This window comes from Neospora caninum, chromosome XI (genome assembly GCF_000208865.1).
Source record: "Neospora caninum Liverpool complete genome, chromosome XI".
NCBI classification, from domain to species: Eukaryota; Apicomplexa; class Conoidasida; order Eucoccidiorida; family Sarcocystidae; genus Neospora; species Neospora caninum.
The window spans coordinates 916,495-941,064 of record NC_018397.1 but is presented as its reverse complement, the minus strand read 5'-3'; the positions used below and the strand labels follow the sequence as shown (position 1 = coordinate 941,064).

General features: G+C 59.7%; 2 protein-coding genes across 2 annotated transcripts; one reads left to right on the top strand and one right to left on the bottom strand.

Annotated features, from left to right (window-relative positions):
- Nucleotides 1-1,160: 1,160 nt before the first annotated feature.
- Nucleotides 1,161-14,213, top strand: NCLIV_054290 (putative PIK3R4 kinase-related protein (incomplete catalytic triad); the record flags this gene model as incomplete). The annotated part of the gene is made up of 7 exons (XM_003884981.1): nt 1,161-1,600; nt 2,148-2,341; nt 2,985-3,135; nt 3,529-4,909; nt 5,083-5,691; nt 6,375-10,848; nt 11,701-14,213. 7 exons carry the CDS (start codon nt 1,161-1,163, stop codon nt 14,211-14,213), a joined length of 9,762 nt encoding a protein of 3,253 aa, XP_003885030.1.
- A 1,868-nt stretch (nt 14,214-16,081) lies between these two features.
- On the bottom strand, nt 16,082-18,206 carry NCLIV_054280 (conserved hypothetical protein; the record flags this gene model as incomplete). Its single annotated transcript, XM_003884980.1, has 4 exons — nt 16,082-16,110; nt 16,506-16,562; nt 16,894-17,045; nt 18,190-18,206. The coding sequence occupies 4 exons, from the start codon at nt 18,204-18,206 to the stop codon at nt 16,082-16,084; spliced, it is 255 nt and encodes an 84-aa protein (XP_003885029.1).
- Between the last annotated feature and the right edge of the window lie 6,364 nt (nt 18,207-24,570).

The window sequence follows — 24,570 nt, the reverse complement described above, 5'->3', positions numbered from 1 at the left end:
GATTCCGTTCCTCTCCCTCGTACTCAATTCAGCAACGGCAGAGTCGGGTCACCTGCACGTTTTGCCCAATCGCGGGACGCATGCAAACCCGAATCACCCTGCTGTGGAACGGCTATGCTTTCCGTTGGTTTTAAGTCGGGGTTTGTCTTGCGAAAGGCCTTCTCTGAACCGTGATTCGGCGGGTTCTCTTACTTGACAAGAAAACGAGAAGGTGTGCGGAACGGACTCGCAAGGTTCTTCCCGTTCCGCTGGTTTCTTGGAACCCTGCCGCCTGTGTCTCGCGCAGATCAGCACACCGGGCTCACAGCGTCACTTGGAGAGAAGACAAAAGACTTTTACCAGAACGCATTTCTTGTCCCAGCGTCTTGTCCCCGTTTGTCTTGTATCTTTAGGCGTCTGGGAATGTAAAAAATATAGGCAAATTTAGGCACCGACTTGGAGGCGACGCCTTTTCCCCCGCTCCTACCGCGGCGATTTCGCCTGTCTGGTGTACCTCATGTCTCTCTCCGTCTCCCTTTTTCCCGGTCCATTCTTTTTTCTCACCTCTTTCTCTTGCCCCGTTTGCCCTCCACGGGGAATGTTTTTCACTCTCACGTTCCGAACATGGATATTGGTTCGCGAGGCCGTCTGGGTCTGTCGAGGCGGCGCCGGTGCCGCTAGCCAGGGCGTAGAACATCTCTCCCTGCTGATTTCCCGATCCGGCGAGGAGACCAAGTCAGCGGGGAAGTCTCTCGGGAAACGTGGCAGTCTCTCGTCAGCTCAATTTTATTTCGCTATTTCGCTATGGCGTTCCCGTTCTGAGTCAATGCACTCTGCCTCCTTCCTCGCCCTCGTCACATTTCTCACCCGTTTTTTCCTGTACCTCGCTCCTCCCTCGATGGAAAACGCGCTTCCTCCGCAGCAGAAGCCTTAGTGTCGGCTCCAGGGCAAACCTTTCGCTCGTCTCTTTCCTCTTTGTCTCCTTGCTTGTCTTCCTTCCCTCTTTCCCATCTGACCTTGTCCGCTCACCCTTCCGTCGCACACACTCTTGTCTCGCTCCGTTTTTCCTCACCTTTCCCTCACTTCGAGCTCACCTCCCGCTCTTCGTGCCCATATCGCTACGTGTCCCACTTTCCGTCCTCCCTTCGTTTCCCTTCCTGCGGTTCAACTCGCTTCACAAGATGGGAAACACGGTCGCGACGGCCAGCGCCACGTCGACTGGAGGATCCCCGCCGCCGCCGCTGCCAACCTACACGCCCCACACATTCCACAGCACTGCGGGCTGGAAACACTCGCCCCAAGCCGCGAATGCGGCCACGAGCTCCGCTTTCCCTTCCAGCCTCGGCTCCGCGCAAAAGAACGCGGCGCCTGGAGGCGCGCCGCTTCCCGACGATGTCGCCGCGCTAGTTCCCGACTTCCCTGCCGTCACCGTTCTGCGGTGTATAGGCAGTTCGCGGCTCTTCCGCGCGGTTCTAACCGTCACGCCCGAAGACGGGATCGGCGTCGGGAAACTCCTCGTGCGGAAGGATCCGCAGGAAACAGCCAAGGCGTACCTCCAGAAATATGTCCCGATCCTGGAGGCCTATACAGCACAGCTCTTGCCCGACGTCCATCCAAACGTGTAAGCCAGAATAAGCAGCACACGGGCGGGGACACTGTCATATTTTTTTCCGTTCCTCGACTTGGTCTCGGAAGGCTCTTTTCGCTCGCAGTCGTGACGACCGGCCGCCATCCGCAGGCTGTACAGCTACGGGTCAGCGCCTTTTTTTAACTCTCCCCGGCGGCCCTCACCTCGCCGCTCGTGCCGGCAGTCTCCTGGCCTCTTCTACCGCGGGACGGTTTCGAGAAACACGGTCTGACTCCCATCCTAGAAGCGGTTGGAACTCGAATCCGCTTCCACGTGTGCAGCCAGGAGGGGGTGACGAAGCCCGCGAACCGAGCGCGGCTGGGGTGGATTCGCGCCGAAAGTCTACGCAGCGTCTCGACGGAGGCACCATGCATGCGGCAAATAGCGCAGCGACGCTCGCAGGGATTTTGAAAGGAAATATACATGCATGTGCAGGGCAGGTGCGCGTCTTCGCGCGTGTGTGTGTAGACTGTGTGCGTTTGGCGCTGCGTGGGAACGACGAACTGGAAGCGCCGTCGTGTGTGTGCGAGGATGTTTGCAGGTGCACGTATGGCCGGGTGTTGTCGTCGGATCGAACTGTCTTGCTGCTGCGTCGCTTCTTCGCGCACTGCCTCGCGGATAGACTCCATGCACGGCCGTTTCTCTCTGCAACTCAACAGCTCTTTCTCGCGTTTCAGCTTGTCCTGGGGGTTGCGCAGCTTCACAGCCTTGGCCTCGTTCACGGGGACATCAAAGGTAAGACGAGAAGGACCAGCGGAACTCGTCCTGCGCTCTCGGAGGACAAACGAAACGAAAGCGACGGGCGTCGCGGTCCTCGCCAACTTCTTGCAGCCATATACGGTTCCTCGGGTGTATGTGGTGTGCGTTGCGCTGCGGGCTTGGACCCCTTGATTCCGTGTTTACCGAACACCGAGCGGCAGGAGGCAGTTAGAGCCATCGCTGCGGCGAAGTCCGGAAAGGTCTGTGCGTCTACAAACCAGCATGCATGGAGCCGCTGGAGTGTCTCCACGCGAAGTAGAAACTTTTCGGAACAAAAGTGCACCGCGTTCATTTCATCGACAGGGCTGTGCCGTCGCTCCAGGATCGAATGTGCATTCTGTGGGCGCATGCACTTCAACTCGTCCCCAAGGGGGCGTGTTTCGAAGCACTCCACGCGACTCCTAGACCGCATAGCCAGAGCCTGCCGGAAATTGTACCCTTTTGCGAGCTCTCCGTTTTCACATCGCATTTTACGCCTCCAAGGGTTTGGCGCCCTTCCGCGCGACAAGCGACTCCCGGATGGACGCCGCATCGAGACACTCTGAGTTGGTACGTTTTTTTTGCTGGGGGCCATCACGTGTCGATGCATACGCACCTTTTCTGCCTGTCTGTGGATCAGGAGAAAACGTGGGCATCACCTCGTGGCTTCATGCCTGCCTGATCGACGCCGCGCCGTGGAAACCCCTGCGCGTGTCGCTCGCCGACGGCCGGCAGCTGACCGCGTTCTTCGACGGCTCGTACACGGGGCGGTGCTACCTCGCTCCCGAGAGGTGAGGAGCAGTCTCTCTGTCTCGCTGCTTGGGGGGCTATTTCCGCTGGTGTGGGGTCAGAAAGATCGAGGAAACAACTTGTCTCCGGGAAAGGCTGCACGTGGCCCCCGTCGTCAAACGCTCTTCACTTGAGCAAGCGCCTGCCAATGTCCACATCTGTGTGCAGAGAAACACACAGATCGCTGTATTTGTGCATATATCTTTAGAACGTTTTGGCGCTCAATCGCTTCACAGTCGTGTGTATCTGTGTGTCGCGTTCCCCCGCTTCTTTCGTTCGCCTCTGTCTTCTTGAGTGCACCTCTCTCCCTTGGCATCCCGATCCCCGTTCTCACTTTTCACTTTCTGGCCCCCCCGTCCCTTTCTCCGCGCATCGGCGTCTCTTTCTGTCTCCAGCGGCCATCCCGTGAGTGTCGCTGCACGTGCCTCCAGGTTTCTTTCGGAGCCCGAGGACTCTGGGCGAACTGGGCCGGCGACGCAGAGCCGAGCCGGAGGCGCAGGGGCGAGCGAGAGCTTTGAAGACACGTCGCCTCGGCAGGTGCCTTCTCTCGCTTCGCGGTCGACCTCCGCGTTCTCCCTCGCTTCACTCGAGGCGCTTCAGAGCGCCGACGTCTTCTCCATGGCCGCAACACTCGTCGAAATCTTCACCGCAGACGCGCCTGGCCGCCAGCAACACGTCCTCGACCTGCCTTTGCTTCTTCAGCTGCGGCGCGCGCTCCTGGAGCAGCGCAAGAGTGCGGCGAGGGGACACTCACCTCGGAAAACGCGAGACTCAAAAATGTGTTCTTGGCGCTCAGCAGGTTCGGACAGCTGTTGCCACACACGTGCAGAGTACGGCGACGCCAGTGCGCCACGGGAAGGCACGGGGGCTAATGCGACGGCTTCTGAGTCGTTACACCCGCCTGCAGGGGATCTCTGCCAGGAAGCCCTCGGCCACGGAGACGAGCTGCGACAGTCGGAAGAGACGGGACGGGACGAGAACGACAGCCGCTTTCACGCCGAGGGCGAAGACGCACCGATTTGTCTGTCGGGGCAGGAGGCGCCGACAAACAAATCGACTGGCCTTCGTGCGATGCCAGGGGGGACGGCGACAGCATGCAGACCGGCGGGGCGTGAGGCGGCTCGCCGCGGGAACTCGCCCGTTCAGGAGGCAGTCGGATGCCACGACCCGAAGAGATGTCCCAACCGTTCGATGGCTGAGGGCGGCGACCCGACAGCGGGTGGAGGTGTAAATGGACCTTGTGACGCGCAGCCGCGTCCTGACTCGCGTTTCCCGGACGCGATTGCGCCGCCGCCAGCTCTCGTACGAGCGCTGCGGGGCATCCGCAGCGCATGCATTCGCCAGGCGCTGCAGGCGGACATACTGCTTTGTCAACCGGAGAGTCGGAGCTCGGCCCTCGACTGTCTGGAGCGGTGGGGCGCACCCTGGAGTCCGACTGCCTTCTTCCCGCCCTCCTTCTTCTCCTGTTTTCTTCCTCTCTTCACGGTCATTACGCACCCGACCTACCAGCAACCGGACATCCGCCTTCTGCTCGTTCGCAAGTTCCTCCCTCACTTCGTGGCCGCCCTTCTCCAGCGGCGGCGGCGAGCTTCGTCGGGCCCCGGAGACGCGGGAGGCGCGGAAGCGAAGCGCGGCGCGTGTCGCGGGGCGGAAAGCGAGAGCCGGCGCGCGACCGCAGGGGAAGAGCGATGCGAACGCGAACAGGCAATCGTCGAACTTCTCCAAGACGCCGTGGAACAGCATGTCGCCAGTGTCGATCCCCAAGTCATGTACCAGGTGAGAGAAGGCGGCGAACAGTGTCCGCAGGACAAGGCGAGTGTGGCAGCGAGGGCCCACTGAAGCCGCGGGAGCTTGTCGCTTCGCGTTCTCGCCCGACACGTTCCACGTTTTTTCGTCTCCAACTGCGTGTCTTCCTGTCCGTGTCTCTCGCGTTGCTCTGGTGCATGCAGTGCATCCTCCATAGCGCCATTACCTCCCCGGAGTGCTCAGCTGTCGCAGCTTTGGTGGGTGCGTGGGGCGAGTCGCGAAGACGAGAAGCTTCGGCGGCGGCCGGTGCGGCTGCCTCCGTTTTCCAGTCTCGGCTGTCGGTCCATTCCGGCAGCCAAACGCCCCCCGGCGCGGCCTCTCCGTGTTTGCATCTCTTTCACGGCGCCTGTCAAGAGAAGGCCGGGCTGGGAAGCCTTCTCGGGCAGCAGCCCGCGGACGCTTCGCATGCACCGCCCCGAGTCGAGAGGCCGGGGAGGCGCCCTCGGCCGGCTCCGGATGCCTCAGGAGCTTTCTCTGCCTCGGAGAAGCTAGACTGTCTCCTGGCCTCACCGAGCGCTTCGACGCGAGCAGGCGCCCTAGACGGAGACGCACCCGAGGCAGGCGAGGGCCGGCGCGTCGCTGGAGACTTGCGCGAGCGCGAAGCAGCCGCGGCGACGGGCGCCGCCGAGGCAGTGGGTGGCTTCGGAGCTGTGCCCCACGCCGACCTCAGTCTCCAATCCGCCAGGCGGTTCTCAGCGCGTCTGTTGCAGCTCTGGAGGAAGAGCAGACGCCTGGCCGTCGAGAAACACCTGGTAAGTGAACGCGGAAACAGCGAGAGGTAAAGACAGAGACGCCAAACCACACAAAGAGAGACGCCAAACCACGCAGACCGAGGCCACGACGCAAAGAGAGGCAAAGACGCAAACAGAGAGAGAAGGCTGGGGGGAGCAGAACGAAGTGCAGGGGCGTGCGAGAGAGAAAAGAGGATGCGAGTGACCGCAGAGGCCAGGGGAAGGCACATACCCCCGAACGAGATTGGAAACGCGGAAACGAACGGGGAATGCGGTTTTGTGTCGGTGTGCTTCGGTATGGTCTGCAACGGCCATTCGATCGAAGAAACGCGGCGACTGTCGAGAACGGGAGGTTGCCGTGTCTCGGGAAGTTGGAGACGCAAGCGCCCCATTCCGTGCCTGCTTCGTTTTGAAGCGTACGCGTGTCGTCGGCTTTGGAGACGCAAATCGAATCCCCGTGCGTCCAGGGACATCCTTCGGCGGCGTTGAATTCTAGGACCGTTTTCGTGCGAAGTTCAACGTCGCCCGGGACATCTTTCTTGTGGAAGCGCCGGGGCAGAAAACTGCGTCTGCGCGCGCAACTTTCTCGGCGGCATACCGCGGAAAACCAACAATACAGAAAGGAACCCGCTGCGGAGTGCGGGGATCGGTGCGCAGTCTCTGCATGCGCGCTGATCCGGCCTCGATTTGTGTGATGTCTGCAGCCGCCGGCCGAGGTTTTCCGGCAGCTCCGCCTCGACCGCCGCGCCTTGTATGACGGGCTCTTTCTTCCCAGCGTTTCCGACGCTTCTTCAGGAGCGTTTGCGCCCGCTTCGTCTCTCCAGGAAGCCGATGCGGCGCTTCACGGGAACAGGGAGACCGGGGGCCTTGGAGGCTGCGGCTCGTCAAGTCCGCGACACGCGGCGAAGGACAAGGAAGGGCATCGTTGTTTCAGTGGCAATACCAGCACGGAAGATATTTTCGGTTCCGCGTCCGACGTCGATTTCGCTTCCGGTGAAGCCTCGGAAGAGTCGCGGTTTGTCTCTGCCTTCTGCGATGCTAGTCGAGTCGAGTACCCGTCCCTGGCCGCGTTGTCTGCCGCCGCGTCGCGGTGGACGTGCGCGTCGCAGGAGGTGCGCCGCGGCGGCGCTGTTCTCCTCGCTGAGTTGATTGGGACGACGCTTCCGCACTGCTGCTCCCCGCAGGTGCGCGTGTGCGGCGTGTCCATGCTGGCGTTCCTCGCGCGTTTCTCGACGCTGCATTCCCTCCTGAACTCCGTGCTTCCGTATCTTATTCGAGCCCTGGACGACCCAACGCCTTCCGTTCGCGTGGCGGCGGTCCGCGCGCTCCCCTCCGCCATCTCTCAGGTCGCCCTCCCTGCGGGCTGTCGAGCAGCACCCGGTGGATGGGGCGGAGACAGCCGCGACGCAGAGGAGCCGAGAGAGCGGCGGGACCGGGTTTTTTCGCAGGACGGCAACTCTGCGGAGCGAGCGGCCACGAGCTGTTGCTACGAGGGCAGCTCTGAAGAAGGCGGTCGAATCGCGGAGAGAGAAGAGGAAGCCGACGCCTGCGACGACCGGGCTGCGGCTCGTAGCCTGGCGTCCGGGGCCTTTGATTTCTTCGTCTTCTTCTCGCAAGTGCTCCTTCCACGCCTCCAACACCTCGCGACCGTCGACGCCGAGCTCTTTGTTCGGCTGGCCGTCGCGGAATTCCTCCCGAGTGTCCTTCTGGCCATGCGGCGCTGCCTGGAGCTGCAGGCAGGCGCTCAAGCCACAGTGTTTGTTCTCTCCGGCGAGCTGGACGCCGGGAACGTTCCGCTCGAGGCTGAAGGCTCGGCTGTCTTCTCGACGCAGGGTCTAGGCGCCGCCTCCCTTCGGGCTGCGCCCGGCGCGCGAGCGGCGTCTTCCCCATCGCCGGTTCTTCTTCTCGACACGCGCCTCCAGCAGCTGCGAACAGCAGTGAAGCCGCTGCTTCAGCAAGTGCTGACGAGCCGGCAGCCTGCGCAGCGGCTCGCGCTTCTGGAGAGAGTCGAGGACCTCGCGCGCTTCCTCGGAGTCGACGAAGCGCAGCAGTTCCTGCTGCCGTACCTGATCATGCAGCTGAACGACCCGCTGGCGCCGTCCATCCGCGCCGCCGTCACGCTCGGTCTCGGGCGCGTTGGGCTCCTTCTCGGCGGGGCGAGAGGGACAGTGGAGACGTGCGTGCTCCCGTGCTGCGAACAGGCGCTCGTCGACGGCCGCGAGGAGGTTCTGCTGGCGGCCGTGCGGGCGCTGCAGCTGCTGGCCAGCGCGGGGCTTCTCGCGCCGCACTTTCGGGCGGGGGACAGCGGCGCAGGGGCGGCGAGTCGGGGTTCTCGGGCGTCGAAACAGGGCCAGGAAGGGCCGAGTCCCCGTGGAGGCTACCGGTTCATAGGCGGTCTCCTCAGTCTTCTCGAGCAGCGCGTCTTGCCCCTCTTGGTCCTGCCCTCGGCTGCAGTCAGGCGAGAAGTCCTCCACCTTCTCCGGCTCCTCGAAACGCACTGGGGCCGCGCAACCAGCTTCGCTCTCCTGCTGCCTTGTCTGGAACCGTTCACAGAGTCGCGAGGGGACATCGGAATTGAAGACTGGCGCGGACTGAACGGCGGCAATGAGGCAGGCAGCCGAGACGCCTCCGCACCGCCCGTTCTCACCGTCGAGGACTTGGCGCGGGGTCTCCGGCCGCCTCTCACGCGCGCGGTGTACGTCCAGCTCCTCGAGCCGCAATTCCGACAGCCTCTCGCTGCGCTCGGCGCAGCAGTCGCCGACGCAGAAAGGGGCGGCTTCTCGGCCGACTCCCTGGCGCGCGTCCTCTTCCAAACGGGCTGCGAGGGCGTGGCGAAAGAGCGAGCTCGCGAGCGGTCGCCGGGGCTCCAGATCCTGCATGCGGGCGGTCCCTCGCGCCGCAGCAGCGATGGCGACAGACGGCGAGGCCGTGCGAAGGAAAGCGCCTCAGGAGACAGCCGCTGCAGCACTGTCCACGCAAGCTCGGAGGACGAGGACGAAGAACACATTGTCTCCCGCTTGCGCCGCACATTTGCCGCCTACGCGGACTGGCAGGCTCAAAGGGCCAGACCCGGCGACTCCCAGCAGAGGCCAGGCCAGTGGCGAAACTGCATCGTCGACTTCCTCGCCTTCGCGGACCGCCAGGCGCCTGCAACTGTCTCGTCGAGTACAGCCTCGTCTTCTGACTTGTCTTCGTCTTCGTGCTCCGCCTCCATCTCTGTGGATTTCTCTCCAGAGCAGCTTCAGTGTTTGGGCATCCTTCTCGGTTTGAAGGCTGCGGATCGTGAAGCTCTGCTTCTTTTGCTCCCGTACTTGCGCAGCGCGGACCGGTCGCACGCGTCTCCGGCGCTGCTTTCCCTCGCGTTTGCGCCGGCGCCTCCAGGCTCTCCGGGCCCAGGGAAGGGCGCTGGAGCCGCAGAAGGCGCTCCCGGCCCCGCGGGCGCAGACCTGGACGAAGCGATGCCTGCGGGCCAGCCGCTGGGTTTGGTCGCGGACGAGCCCGAGGGCGGCGAGGTCGACGGGGACGTCTCGCTGGAGTGTCCGTGTCTCGAGCCTCCGAAAACGGAGACCGCTGCCCGCGAGTACTTCCTCATGTCGTGTCTCATGTCGCCGCCCCTGCCGTCGACGGTTCATTCTCTCCCGTCTCTCCGGCTCTCTCCCCTGCAAGCTCTGCTGCCGCTTCTGCCTGCATCTCTCGTCAGCGGCAGCTCCTGCGAAATTGCGTCGCTGTTCCCAGTCTGTCTGGTCCTCTGTCTGAGTCGCCAGGGCGCAGCGCTGCCCGCGCGCACGCAGCGTTTGAAAGGCGGCGCGGCAAGAGGCGGTTTCCTTCGCGAGTTAGAAGACGCCGGAGTCGCCGCCACAGGCGCCGCGCATCTGCTGGCTGTCGCAGCGGCCGCCGCAGCAGGGACGCGCCGCCCGCTTCCTTCTCTCCAGCAAGCGATGCTCGGTCTGCCTGCGCCGGGTGCATCGCTCGGGGACCTCCTGGCGGCCGACGCTTCTCGGCTCTCAGGGCCCATTCCCTTCGAGCTCTTCCCAGCCGCAGTCTTGGGCGCCTGCGCAGCGAGCGCCGTGAAACCGCGCTCGCTCCTCGCCTGCGCGTCGCCTGGCGCCGCCGACGCGTCCGCGCCTCTGGACCTTGCGCGTCGCCCCTCGTCACGGGCCTGCGCGCTCCCGCTTCCCCTCCAACGCGACTGGCGCTGCGGCGTGCTCGGCCTGCCCCGGCGGCCGGCGCTCGAGGTCGGCCGTCTGCAGAAGGCGATCCCGACAGGGAGTGGAACTTTGAATCTGTATTCCTACTTGACTGCTTCGCCGCCAGTGCTCCTGCTCCGCCACCCTCTTCTTCCCTCGCTCGTCCCCGCTTCAGCCACGGCGCCTTCGCGCCACGCGTCCTCGACTGTCTCTTCTTCCGCACTGCCCATCGCGCCCTGCCATCTGCTCGACTCGCCGTCTCCGACCTCGGCGCGAGGCACCGCGAAACCCCAGCCGGGGCCCTTTCCCTCGACGGTTCTCGGCGCTGTGGGCGGAGTCGCGCGCCTCCTGCCGTCTGGCCCGCATGCATCCTCCATTTCAACGCCCGGCGCGCTTTCGTCGCAGCCGGCGGATGCTCGCCTAGACGCCTCGAAGGCGCACGCCGGTTCGGGCTCGGGGGACACTGGCCTCTCTCCGCTCCCGGCCGCTGTCCAGTCTCTGGCCCGCGACGCGCAGGCCGGTGGACTGGGCGCTGGAGGCGTAGGCGCCGGGGCGGGGCGTCGGGCGCCTTCCGCGGCGGCTGTCCCTGGTCCCGGCGGGGACCGGCCGCCCAGTGGCAGCCAGGGGTCGGCGCAGAGGCCCAGTGGAAGAGACACTGAGCCTACGGGGCTCCCGCGAGGCGTGCCGCCCACCACGGGATGCGGCGTGGTGCTCTGCGCAGTTCCTGGCCTGGCCGAGATGGCGAGATGGAGACCCAAGGGCCAGCTCGTGGGGATGCTCCTCGAACAGGACACGACCGGAAGGCGTCAGCTCGGCGCAGACTTGAGCAGCGCCAAGGGGCGAGGGCCGAGAGGCCGAAACGTGACGGCGGGGCATCGGGTGCGACTCGCCAGCACTGAAGACGGACGCCTTCTCGTCACCGCGTGCATGGACACGGTCGAAGGGAGAATCGCTGCCTGGAGCTGCGCAGACGTCGTCAGGCATGGGAGAGGTAAGACGTTGATGAGACACAAACTGAAGACAAGAAGGAAAGACAGAAGAGAGGAGAGAAAGAGACGCACGAGAAAACGATCGGCTTGAGGACGAACGCGGAAAGAGAAACTGTTTGTGCGAGGGCTTCTGGATCTACCGGCGAGGTGGGGATCTTCCCAGCCACCGCTCCCTCTGTCGCCTTTCTTCTGTCACCAGTGAAAAACGATTCTTTTTCTTTATCCCCGTTTTTTTGTTGTCGCTAGGCCAATCTGAAGGGAGGGATCCGTTCGTAGATACCGGGCGGCTCCGGTCGATCCCTATATATATCTATACATACATAACTACAAGTATATACTTATACACGTATACGTTTTTTAGACGCAATGTATATGGGCTGATGGCAGGCAAAGAAACAGCTGAGATCGGATGGAGTGTATGCCCGAGAGGTCTTCCTGTTTTGCGCGCATTTCTTCTGTGTGAAGACATCGTGTTCGGCCTGGCTGTTCTCTCGGGCTCTCCATCGGGGTGTTCCTCCTCAGCTCCACTCTTTCGTGTATCCTCTGGAAATGCTCGAATCGAGACATCCGTGCAGGTGTGCATTTCGTTCAGTAATTCCACCCTTGATCAGCTCTAGGATTCCTCGCGACTCCTCTCTCTTTGAAACGGCCGTGCTGGACTGAGTCACCTAGTGCCGCGGGGTTGGCGTAGATCTTCTTGATTCTTATAGGTAGTGCTATTCTGCATTAGAGACTTACATCGTATATGGTAGATGACCTCCGATGCCTTTTTCTACCGGATGTGACGTAGCCAGGAATCCGTGTCTCTGCGCATGCACCTGTTTTTGTCTGCTGTCTCTCTCGCGTTTTGCCAGCGACTCCGCTCGCGACTTGGGCCCTGCCGTCCCCTGTGGCAGCGACGACTTTGACGGTTCTTCACAACACCCGAACTCTCGCAGTCGGCGCGTCTGACGGAAGTTGTCGGCTGTATCGGGTGGACGGAAGTTCGCAGGCGCCGTCTGGTCCGCGCGAGTCCGCGTCGTCCCCGGGGCGCGACGGGGCATATCTCCTGTTGACGCTTCCGCCTCCCGCCGTTCCTCTCTTTTCCGCCTCGTCGTCTGTCACGTCTTCCTTGTTGCTGCGTCTCTCCCAGCCGGAATGCTCTTCTCGCCACTGTCGAAGCCTCTCGGCGGGTCCGGGATTCGGCTCTGCATGCACGTCTCCCGAGGAACGGTTTCTCTTTCGCACGTTGCTTCCTGTGTCCCTCCGCTTTCCTTCTCTCTTCTCGTCCAGTCTCTCGGCGCCGGCGCGCGACGAGGGCCTTCTAGCGGCTAGCGCAGCTCGGGCCGCACAGGCTGCGGCTGCTGCCTCGCGCGGCGTTGTGGCGCTGGACCACTTTGACAGTTGCTTCGAGCAGCTTCTCCTCTTTCTTCTCGAGAACGGCCAGGTCGGGGCGTACGACTTGCGGGCGGCCTCGCTCCCGGTGTTTTCCGCCGCAGCCCTGCCGCCGTGGTGGGGTCTCCCCACTGCCCAGAGCGTCTCTGCAGACGGCAAGTTCCTCTGTCTCGGAACGGCCGGAGGCGTTTTGCTGCTCTTCGATCTCCGCCTGCTTCTCCCGCTCCGGTCCTGGCGCGTGCGTCTCGACAACGACGGGTCGCGGGCGGCTGTCGTTCTCCAGCTCCGCCCCTGTCCTCTGCATCTGCTGCGCAGCCACCGCGCCGCGGGGGCGGATCCCCTCGGCCACAGTCTCCCGCGTGCGTCGTTGGGCGCGCGATCGGGCGCCGGCGACAGATCCGCTGTTTTTTCCGAGGAGCCCAGCGCTTCCAGCGGCTCGAGCGGGCCTCGCGCGACGGGATCAGGAACGGGAATCGACGAAGGCGATGGGAGTTCGTGTGGCCCCCGAAAAACCGGGAACTGTCTCTTCCTCGCTCTCCTCGGGGGAGACACCGGCGCGGCGGTCGCTTTGGACCTCGAGGCGGGGCGCGTCGTCGCGACCTTCTCGAGCAGCTGCTTTTCTGTGGGGCGAGGCGAGGCGGGGGTCGCCGGGGATGACGATATCTCGGATTCCGAAGAAGAGACACCAGCCCGAGAGACAGAGGTACGTGCAGGGGAGAGAAACGAAGCGTGCAGGCGCCTCGGAGACTCCGCTGCGTCGGAGGGTGAGAGCGAAGGGTTCGCACCGCGCTACTGGCTCGACCCTCTGGAGCTGTCGTCGCTGGCGACCTCTCAGCCTAGCTTGGCGCCGCAAGCGATCGAGGCGGGTCTCGCCGCCACCGCGCTGTCTCCCCACTGTCCCCGGTGTCTCTTCGTGCCGCCGCCGCTCCGCGGCCCCCCGGCGTTCTTCCTCACGGGCGGAAACGATCGCTGCATTCGGTTCTGGAACTTGGAGGCGGCCGCCGCCTCCTACCTCAGCGACGAAGGCCTCAGGCGAGGGCGGGAGGCCGAGGAGGGTCGGGGGGTGACGCCGCCCGGAAGGCACGAAGCGCGTCAAGGTTCAGCGGCGCGAACAGAACGCACGCCGCGCATGCGCGCAGGTGTAGGACGAAGAGAAAGAAGCTCGCGAGTTGTCGGCAGACATCAAGGCGTCGATGCGTACGTCGTCGTCGCACCTGAGGACACGTGCGCCTACAGGGGGAGCGCGGGCCGAGACGGAGACGGCCTAGGTTTCCACAGCTCGCTGGGGGGCTGTCAGGACAGTGGGCGAGGCGGAACGTTCGACCGGGGCGGTCCGCTCTTCTTCTACGAGGTTGTAGAAGAGGAAACTTCCACGTTCAGCTTCGAAGCGAGAGAGACGTACACGGTCGCCCACGTCCAGGAAGTGTGTCGCCGCCACGGCCCCCGGGCGTTTTCAACGAAGCGAAAGACTGCGAGGTTGGGGAGCACTCCAGCCGCGCGGAAGCGTATGGAGAAAGAATTCGATCAGAAGGATCTCGGCCTCTCCGACGAAGAGACGGAAGGACAGAGAAGAGCGAGGAACGCTCGCGAGTCTGGAGACAGGGCGATGCAACGCGACTCACAGAGTTCGTGCCGCGGCTTCCTGAACCTTTCTCCGGACTCTGAGGGGGATGACGGGGCGGCGCGTGCCTGCGTCTTCGAGCAAAGTGACGCCGATGAAGAACCATGCTGTTGTCGCCCGACGGTTCCTTGGCACGAGGGAAGAGGATTGTTCGACCGCCGCCGCTGGTCTTCATCTGTCTCTTACCCCTGTGGAGAGAACGGGACGTTTCTGTCCACGTGGGAAAACGAGGAGCGCCTTCGAGACGCGGGCCCTCGGCCCCCGTCCGTTCAACACCGGGACGCAATCCTGGACCTCTCCTTCGTTGAGTTGCAGCAGCAACTCTTGCTGGTCTCCTCCGGTCGCGACGGCGTCGTTAAAATTTGGAGATGAAACAACTCTCACCGGGAAGGGGAAAGAGACAGAGACTCCGCCCAGAAGAAAACAGCGCCAGGAGCGACGAGGGACTGGAACGAGAAGTCGACAGTCCAGGACAGCGCTTGCCGGATTGAGATCGGCGTAGCCAGGGCTTTGTGTGGAGTCACGAAAGACCAAAGAGAAAAGTGAAGAAGTTCTGAGCACGGCTCGTGTGTGCCTTTTAGACAAGGGGAGGAATGTGCCTGACGGGTCAGGAGGGGAGGCGGGTTTTTCGTATTTCACCTCCCGGCGTGTCTGCTGTGCAGTGAGGCTGTGAAACACCGTGTACTAGGGCTGCATGCACTCACTGGCGGTTGTGTGAGAACCGTTTGTCTGCGACAACCCTGTGAATTTTCCGGCCTTTGTGGTCACCCATATGCGAGAATGTGAGGAGCAAGTGCCCGAAGTGCGCGCATTCGACACTTTTCACGCTTCGCGACTGGCCACGCCATCTCTGGTGAGACCCTGACACGGCGTCGCCTCAAGAGCATCGAAACTGGTGAACGCTAGCGCGACTTGAGCTGTCGCAAGCGAAACGGTCCCTTCCCTCGAGAGTGCATCCTCTCATGCGCTTCGTTTTGTGTCGAGTCAAAGCACGAAGAAGCAAAGTCTCACACCTCCCGCTTGGGCCTTCCTTCTCGTGGTTAGAGACGCCCTTCAGGGGTCGGTAGGGCAGAGTTTGTGCAGCGGCGAACAGACACTGGCCATCTGCGCTCTCTCTGAATGTGGCCGTGTCGCGAGACTTAACGAGACTTAGAAGAGCCTGGTCAGCCTCCATCCTTGCTCGACAAGCGCAGTTCATGAGCGGAGAACCCTTAACGCGGGGGCTCGCCACGAGAAGGAAAATGACGGGCTGATCGGGCTCGCGATGCGACCGTAGCGACACTTTGATTTCCTCTGCGCACCCCTAGTTAGCTAGCCGCTGCTGCTACGGTACTTTATACCGTCGCGCACCGCCTTTGTGCATTTTTCCGCCTTCGGACTCGCAGTGTCGAACCCTCCGAGGTCCTCAGTTGCCTGGTTGGGGCGCCCGGCCGCTGAGTATATACAGACGAAAACGAGTGGCCAGGGGACTACAAAGTCGTACAGACGCGCAACGACCCGCTCCTGACTGTGAGACTCTCCGCATTTCAACTTTGTTCGACGCGACCGTCGCCTGTGTGGAGTTCACTCTAGGCCGTCAACCGTTTGCGCTTGTCAAGGCACGTGTTGCCATTGCGAACAGAGAGACGTCGGTCAGGCCGACCGCGCCTCCCTGTTTCCTGCTCTGCTTCTTCTGCACGTGACTACTGCGATCGAATGTAGACGGCAGAAGAAGAGTGCAACGCACAAAGAGAAACGCTGGGTGTTTCGTTTCTGGCGGTTGGAGTTTTCTTTTGGAGAAAAAGGCATGTCCCCTTGTAGAACCCAAGAACTCTCAGTGGGAGTCCTCCGTGGTCAGCCAACCCCGCGCGCGAAAACGAGAAGGACAGATGGGGCACTCCGACGAACGCGAACGTGGTAGTTTTATCTACGAACCGACCTGCCTAAATGGCAGGTCGTGCCCTATCTCTGCAGGTTCGACGCCTGCGCGTAGAGCTGGCCCCCGCCAGTCTACTAAACCCCCGGGCGCACATTCCCCTCTCTCGTGTGTGCAGTGGAAGACGCCTCTCAGACAGCGCCGGGCCGAAACAGCCGCATGCAGTCCCCAACGGACGACGCGTCTTTTCCGCTTGACGGCAAGAGAGTGTCGTCCCTCTCGAGTCAAACCGAGCACCTGGCCCGAGGGGAACTTAAATCAAGAAAGGGTGGCCGCCAGCGGCGAGGTGAACCAGACCTCTCAGGTGGTGAGCATTGCCAAAGACCTAGTAGGGAGTACCAAACATCCAGGAGTCTGCAGGAAGGAAACACGGAAAACACAGCGGGGAATCCACGCACTTAAGCCCCACGTCGCACCTACGTTGCGCTCTCCTTATTGGCGCATTCAAAACGCACAACTGTCGCATCTGTGAGACACAGGGAGTCCGACGCACAGCGGTCATCCTCTCCTCCAGTTCACGGATGCCAGAGCGTCGCTCAGACACTGAATGTGCAGCCGACCGAGGCCGTGATTTTTGTAGGGTAAGCCCGTGCAGGAAGAACGAAGAAGACAGAAGCCTTTCGCACAAAGGGAACTGTCGCGTACACCACGCACCCCGTCGGTTGTTTTGACCGCGCTGTTCGGAGTGGAATCGGGAGGATTTCAACTACGTGCACCTTTGTGTGTGCGGACGCCTTTTTCGCACTCACCGTGGTTATACTTTCTCGGCCGACCCATCCGGTTTGTCTTCTCGTTCTGTGGGTTGTCTGCAGCGCAGCACAGGAACACCGGGGAGGAAACTCTCTTTGGAGACAGCCTTTCGGCTCAGCAAAACTCTATCGCACCCCCCTGAAAAATAACGTTTGATTCGAGCACGCGCGCATGCACGTCCTCGACCCCCAGGCGAGACCACACCACCTCACAGGGTGACGGCCAGGGATCAGGCACAAACGGCTCGTGCTCCTTTCCGTCTGCATTCGGCACTCGGATGTCGCTTCCAGCCCCCCCCCCCCCCTCCGATCCCACCCCCCCTGCGAAAAAAAAGGCCATGCAAGACAAAAGAGACAGCGAAGCGAACCAAGCGCACGTGTCACTCACAGCGGTTGCTGGGGTAGAGCAAGTCGGAGGTGGTCCCAGTTAGCGTCTTCATCTCTGTGACCAGTCCATTGAGTTCCCGCCACGCATTCACTGCCCATATGGCTGGGAGCTGAGGAACGTCCAAGAGGAGGGTGAGGTTGGCGAATGCAAGGCTGCGAAGGAAACGCGAAACGGATCAGATAGAGCACGTGGACGTCGACGAACAAACCCGCGGCGAAGACGGGGGCCGCAGAGGGTCACAGCAGCAAGAGACGCGTCAAGTGAGAGACGGCATACGAACGGCGTGGCGGAAACAGACACAAACGGCGTACGAACGGACAGTCTCAGAGACTCCGGAGAGGACTGCCGAATAGGGCAACGTGAATTCGAGCACACCGACGCGAAGGAAGGGAGCACAGAAAGAGAACAGCACACAAGGGCGTGAACAGCGAAGGACGGCAGGACAGGCAACGGGGTGGATAGACACCGACGATGCTAGGCACAGGGAAGAGAAAGTCGAGCAGAAAAGCAGCCGACAAAAACACACGGCGAGAGGACGCGAGACTGTCGAAGCACCCGGACGAGGCCGACGTGAAACGCCGACTGGAGAGGACGACAGGGCTAACGCCGAAGAACCCGACAAAAGTGGAAGGAGTTACACTAGGGCATGAAAAAACGGGAATCACCGTCGACAGGCTCATCGAGACGGCGGAGAGAAGTCAGGACTAAGTCAAGCACACGAACACAGGTAAAGAAAAAGAGAGCGACAAGACGTGCTGGACAAGGATGGTCGCAAGAACCTCAAGGAAGCACAAAAACGCAGGGAGATGGTAGTGGGCTGCTGGGAATCGTCAAGCGCTCGCATTCCGCGCAGATTTGATCCCGGAGAGCTTGTTCCAGTGACGACTAATCTTAACGGGTGAAATCCGACCCAGATCCTCGATCTACGTTTTGCATAGCATTCATTGCACAGCCCAGGCTAAACCCATCATCCACCGCAGAAAACTTCTCCGGAGTGAAAAGAACGGGGTTCTTTCCCGCCCTCGATGCACGGTCTCGTGCAAAGAATGGAAGTCAGTACTCTTCTCTTCGTGTTGTCTCAGTGGACGGCACAGAGCCACGGTTTCGTTGGTGAAGGTGGTTCATCAGTTGAAAGCATCGCACTCCTCTTTGGACGATATCCGCAGGTGTGCCGTCAAGCCTGTGGCATCGCTGCCAACCTTAGTTTTTCGACAGAAATGGACAGGTTATCTCCTTGCTTCGACTTTGCAGCGCCAAAAAGCTGGAATGACCAGTCTAACAGACACTCAGACATACCCCGGACTCGTCGACATTGTTGGCTTCTCTGCTGTCGAGACGGGACACCGTAGAAGGGAAAACGCGTCGTCGCTCCCAAAGAGGCCTTGAGAAGATGGAAAAGGAGTCCTTCACCCGCTAAAAGGGGGAAGTGGGAAATCACAAGTACTCTCTTACGGGAGTCTCCCGTCGCCTCAGATTTCCCCGTTTCAGGGAGCGTCAATGCCACAAACGCCCGAGCGACTGGCTGGGTTTTGCTGTGCCTGGGCGAAGGCAGCATGCAGCGTGGGGAAGTAAAATAAACGAGAACGCACCTAATTTCGAGAAGGATTCACGGGTGAAAATGCAAGAGTGATGGAGAATCGACTTTGTGTCCCTCCTCCAGAGACGAATTTCTTTCCCTGGACTGGACGGGTGTAGAACGGAGTGTGTGCATGCACGCTGCTGGAATTTGCGAGGAGCGACCGGCAGCAGACGGACGCCGGAGACAAGTCCTCGACCTCTCAAGACCAGGAATGGATGCCGGCTGAGGAAAGGCTCTTGTTCGGGCTCTTGGCAAAAACGCGAAAGAGTTTTCGGGCGTAGGGTCCTTTCTTCCCACCAAGCCAAAGAAGATACCAGGCTCATCTGGGCAAGGTTCCCGCCAGTAGGCGGAATCTGGACCCATCGGGCTGTGAGGCGGGGCAGGAACCGAGAGTGTTGCTCGTGTTCCTAGCTTTTTTCTCCGCCTGTCCTCTCTGCAAAACGGCAACGCAATTTCTGCAGGCGGGGAGTTTGGGGCTTCCACCGTTACGAGTTGTGGATATGGCGTCGTCCACGGTGCCTGCCTCCGGTGGGCAAGGTCTCCCCAGTCGAGAAGCAAATCAGAAGCTCCCACAAAAAGTGTTTGCTGAAGAGGTTGAGGTGCAGTTCCAGCTTCCAGCAAGAGGAGGGGTGTAACGAACGCGCGTACGACTTCGTCGCGACCTACAGAGGTCGCCAAGAAACTTGCGGTAGACCCTGGATGCGGCAACGTACGTAAGAATATCAGTTTCAGGAGAAGTGTAGCACAGATTCTGGTAAGGCACATTCCCCTTGCTTGCGCACGGAACCAGTGATCTATCTTGTGTGCATCCTACTTCCTTTATGGCGTGGTTTGGCACGGCAGTTCTCAAAGAATCGTCGATAAACGTGTGTTGCCAGGAAAAGATCGGTCTGAGGCAGGACAGACAACCTTCGTCAGGTTTTACTTTTTTGATTTAACAGGATCCAGTTCTGCTTCCAGCGCGTTTTTTAATCGTGTTAGAGAGAGTCCGGAAAGCCGCTCTTGGCTGTTCAATCCAGGTGTCGTGGTCAACGGTCCCGAACGGCTTTCAAACGGATTTTGTGGATGTAGTTCGAATTCCCAGTTCAGCACTCAAAAGTAGAGATCGGTGCACGATGCAAATCGTTTGCTTTGATTCTGGGCAGCGGGGTACGGGCCTTCTTGTACTCGTTTGCGTGGCACTGAGTTTCAGTTTGATTGCCCACGAGCGGACAGCGCTTGCTCGAAGGAAGGGCGGCTACGTGCAGACGACACTTTGACCGCGCGGCAGACACTCTCTGCCTCAAAAGACTTGAAGATACCCAACGCGCAAAACCACACCAGGATCTGGGCAATCTATGCACACATCTCCAAAAAACAAGCTACCAGGTCCGAAAGCTGTTTTTCGTCTTCAATCAGGGGACGCATACAGACGTATTCCGACCCTGCGAACGACCGGATCTGCAACACCTGCTGGAGGAGCTGCAGTTCTAGTCCGCGAACGCGGTAATGAAGACACGTGTCGGAAAAAACATTGCCAATATATTTGTTTCCCGCAACTTTCATGTACGATAACACACGCGTTTTCACGCGGGCACAGGCTCCCCGGTCGATCGAAGCCCAGGAAACCGCGCCAGATTCAGCTTCACTTGTCGACCGCTACGAGTTTTCAAGGCAGTGCACGATGTCTCCACACACCCCCCGTATGCCTCTTTGGTGTCTGACGCAGGCAACGACTCGCAAAGTGCGTGGGCCTCATGCTTGAGGGTGCCTTCATCTCCAGCACAGTTTCGGTTTGACACAAGGTGCACACAAGTCAGCCCCTCGGTGGCGACTTTCCGTCCCTTGGGAGGAACGTAAGGCTGATCCTTCTCTGATGAACACTGGCTAGTTTTTGACGAAACCTTTTCTCTCCATTCCTTCACGGGGTACTGCTCTTCACTTGGTGAAGCCTCGTCATGTCCGAGAGTGCGGCAGTCTCCTGAAGCACTCTCGAGATGGGAAAATCGAACGCCTCTCGGGGGTGACGTGGACGTTTGACCAAATCTGGACAGCTCTCTATGCCGATGACAAAACGCAAAAGGGTCGGCGAGTACTCCATGTACGCGACTGGGGCGGTCTTTGCTTCCGGCCTTGTCACCGCGAAGTGCTGGCGAATCCACAGCTGTCTCCACCCCGACCGACAGTGAGGTGTCTGTCTGATGTCGCTCAGTTTTCCTGACAAGAGGTCCGACTGAACTCGCGTCCGACGTGCGCAACGGCGTCTTGTTGCCTCCTCCACCGGCTACAGCTTCTCTGAGTCCGCTCGGAGGATTTCCTTCCTGAGCGACAGCCGGACTGTGCGTCTTCCTGGCCCGAGGGAGGCTCGTCCCGTTGTCAGCAGCGCCGAGTTTCCCGTCTTGCGAGTATCCCGCAGAGAAAGGGAAGGAACGCGAATCAGCGGGCGTGGAAACAGCTGTCGACGTCACTGAAGGACTCGCGCAAAGAAGCGCGCCTCCGCAGCCCTGCTCGGCGGAACCCCCTGACAGAGCTGGAAGAAACACGGGGGACGCTTCGCACTGTGCTGCAGCGGGTGCACGAGCCGACAGGCACTCGAACAGGAAAGCTCGACTCTCGGTATCAACGGGGGAAGGCGGTAACGAAGGGGCTTCTCCACGCTCCATCCTGCTGGCAAGAACTTCCCTGAGTTCTTGCACCACATTTTTGGAATGCCGCAACAGAGACGATGCAGGCGGGAGAGGCTTCCACAGCTTCATCACAAGCTCGACCGCTGTGTGCGGGTCCATTTGCACAGGCTGTTGCCAGTGCGGTTCCGACTCCATGGCATTCCCAAGAGCGGTATGGCGCTTCTCTCCGCTGTCCAAGCTGATTGATTCAGAGCTTGATGCTGCCGAGATGACGTCAGCATGAGCCCGTCTGAGTTCCAGAGGGTCAGGAGTTGATTTTGAAGGGGTAGCCTCCAGAGAAGGATGACACCCTTCTGCTTGCGTTTTGTCTAAAGAGCAGGCCTGAATGGAAGCAAACGATGACGGCGAATGTTTCAGTAGCAGCTGCTGTTCTTTTGCTTCTGTGTCGAGCGAGGAGTGACTAAACCGTCCACTGAGCTTCCTCCTGAACCTCTTGTTCGCGGAATGGTCCGGTTCTGTATCTAAGTCGTCCTCATCGTGGGAAGATCTGGCTCTGCTAGTATCGCTTGCAGTTTCCTGTGAAGAGTGGAGACATCATAATGGAGCCCCAGGCGAAAGCGTGTCAAACGCTAATCCTGCATCCACATTCGCCCCCTGTTACTTGTATTCTTTTTTATATCCGACACTGCTAGTTCAGATGGGCTAGCACTGCGACACTGCGGCTCTTCACTGTTTACGGGCCCGACAGGATCCGAACGAATAAAACGGTCATGATAGACATGTTTGAACTGGAAGGCTCTGTTCACTTCTTTTGCACCGCCCTTGTGCGAGGTTCGGATGATGGGGTGGTTGAGTTACGCTTACGATTTTCGTTGTCTTTCCGGCCGCGTGGTATCTTCGAGTCTCTGCCTCCCGCACAGCACAGCGTTTGCGACAGCCACGACCCAACTGTACGGGAGAAGGTTCCACGCCTTCACTCGTGAATTCGAACGGCATAGTCGAAAAAGATCGCGCTTTGTTTCCATTCAGTTTCACCGCTTGTCTTGGCGCGTTATCTGGTTCTGTGGGAAGCGGTCGTCCGTCTGACACGCTCGTCAATGACGTATTCTCCGGAGCTGTGCCAACCAGAACACCACCTGAAATTCGCTTGCTTTTGAACGTCCGTTGACGCTTCTCTCGGTTAGGGACTGCGGGCACCGTGGTTGCCGCCACATCCACCATTGTGACACAGCTTTCGCGGAAATTCTTCTCGCACCCGTTCCCGGCGTCCACAAAGCTGCTCATGCCATGTTGATAATCCGGCGAAGCGGGGCAAAGTGGAGGAATTCGAGAGCGCATAATGGAGAGACAGAAAAGTCCGGAGAAGAGGAGCGGCCTGCGGGCGTCAGCAGCTGCACAGCCGGCACGCGAAGAGTTAAAATCGCAAACAGGCTTCACCATTAGATTGTACCGCATACGTTTGCGCAAGTGCACCGACTCTACATCAGAAATCCGAAACACTGTCTCGCCGCTGTCGCCTGCTGCGTCTGGCGCTTGACCAGTCTCTCGTCGCTCCTAAGAATATTAGACACGAATCAAACTTCGATGCGGAGGGTTATTTTACGGTTGATAGGCAGCAGCTGTGGGAGACAGATGACTCGGGACGTGCGCATGTACCTTCGTCACACCATTTGCTGATCACGCCGATGTGGATACAAAAGAACTCATGAATCGAATCGAACTTGCAGAAGCAAAAATTTTTCATCCCAGGCGCCTGTGGTACACTGAACTCCGGAGCGGCACACCATCCACGCAGAAGACCGACCGCTTTCAGTAGAGGCATCTCAGTACTAAACGATTCTTTACTTTTTGATTCAGGTGAAACTCTCGGAGGGCGCGCCAGTGGCAGGATGTGACAAAGGCAGTCTCGCACGAAACAAGAGTTTATGCAAACGAGAACTTCCGCTAAAGTAGAAACTGACACTCGTCTGTCGACGCGGCGGTCTGCGTGCTGTTTTGAATGCGTGCAGCCTTCCAAAGTCCAGACTAGGCGCCCCCACGAAGCAGACGGGAAACTGAACCGCCTCAGTCGAAGTTTTTGCTACTGAGGGGGGCTTCAGCGGTAATTCGCCACTACGGTCGCATAAAGTCAACACACTTGCAAAGTAAAGCGACAGAATCGCCTTTCGATCGGTTTTACTTACACCACCGTCAACAGACAGTTAGCCACGGAGTTTGGTGCATAAAGGAATATTTCGCGTTCTGGCACATCTCATTCCCGCTCTCGGGTACCGCATAAATGGAGAAACCTTGGATAATCGATATTCGCCGTAAAAATATACGCGTTCCTGTGGGGTCAAGCAGTTTTGAAGCACTGCAAATGAACGGAAAAGACATTACGAGCAGAAAAGATATGGTGTTCGTGCTGTCGTACACGCCTCCCGCTCGCACAGCGGCGCAACGAGATACCGACGGCACATTCAGTTCACAACGGCAAACTATGTGAGGCCAGGAAGGTGATCTGAACCAGAGCAACCAAACTATATCCTCACCACAAAATAAACAAAAGGTAATTCTTGAGTTTCACTGCGCGCGCTCCACGCAAACAAGAGAACATCGTGTATGGCGTACTCGTTGCCAGGCCGTGCTGGACAACCGTCAAATTTCCGAGTCATTGGCGGTAGAATGATCGATTGGAAGTTTGGACGCGAGTCGTATGCCGACTGAAAAGTAGGTGTGATAGAAGATAAGATTTACCGCAGATGGTGGATTTGATAGTTGATGCCGCCTGCCTGCCGCTGGGGAAGGGAAACCACCGTTTCACTTGCACACAGAGGAGAACGGAAACATAGTCGTGGTCACATTTTCAGTATTTTCCTGTATCCCGAATGCTTCTGCGTCTCGGTGCTATTTCTTGTATGCGTAGTCGTATCGTGAGCGCAGTCTCTTTCTTTTTCGTCCGCGAGCATCTGCCTCTTCTCGGTCCACATTTGCGATACCTCCAGCAGAGTACACCACTGGCTGAACGTATTGGCCAGAGACATCTCGGATAAATCAGCAGCATATGTACTTCCTCAGCTTGTGACCAAGCATTGTAGCCTCCGCAGTACTCGGTGAAAAGCTCAAGCATCGAACACGGATGAAAACACAACGATGATAGTGCCAGTCGCCCGAAGGGGAAAGTCCGGGACGTGTGCAAAAAAAAGCCTACCGGAACCATTTTTCTTCCTTCCGAAGTTGTGTCCGTTGTTGTGACTGGCACGTTCCTGGTGCTGTGCGACAACTCGCTGATAGGAGAGCAGACGCCACAAAGCGATACCCATTCTTCAGGTTCGAATTGACAGTTTGAGCAGAGGTAGTACCGTAGAAGTAGCCACCGAAATTGACCTGACGCAGGAGTATTTTATCGTGTACGGCCTTCCTTCTAAATTCGGGGGGATCTTTTGTCTGCTGAGTTACATCCAGCACGATAGTTACAAGCCAATGGGCTTCTTCGGTATCACTTGCTTACGT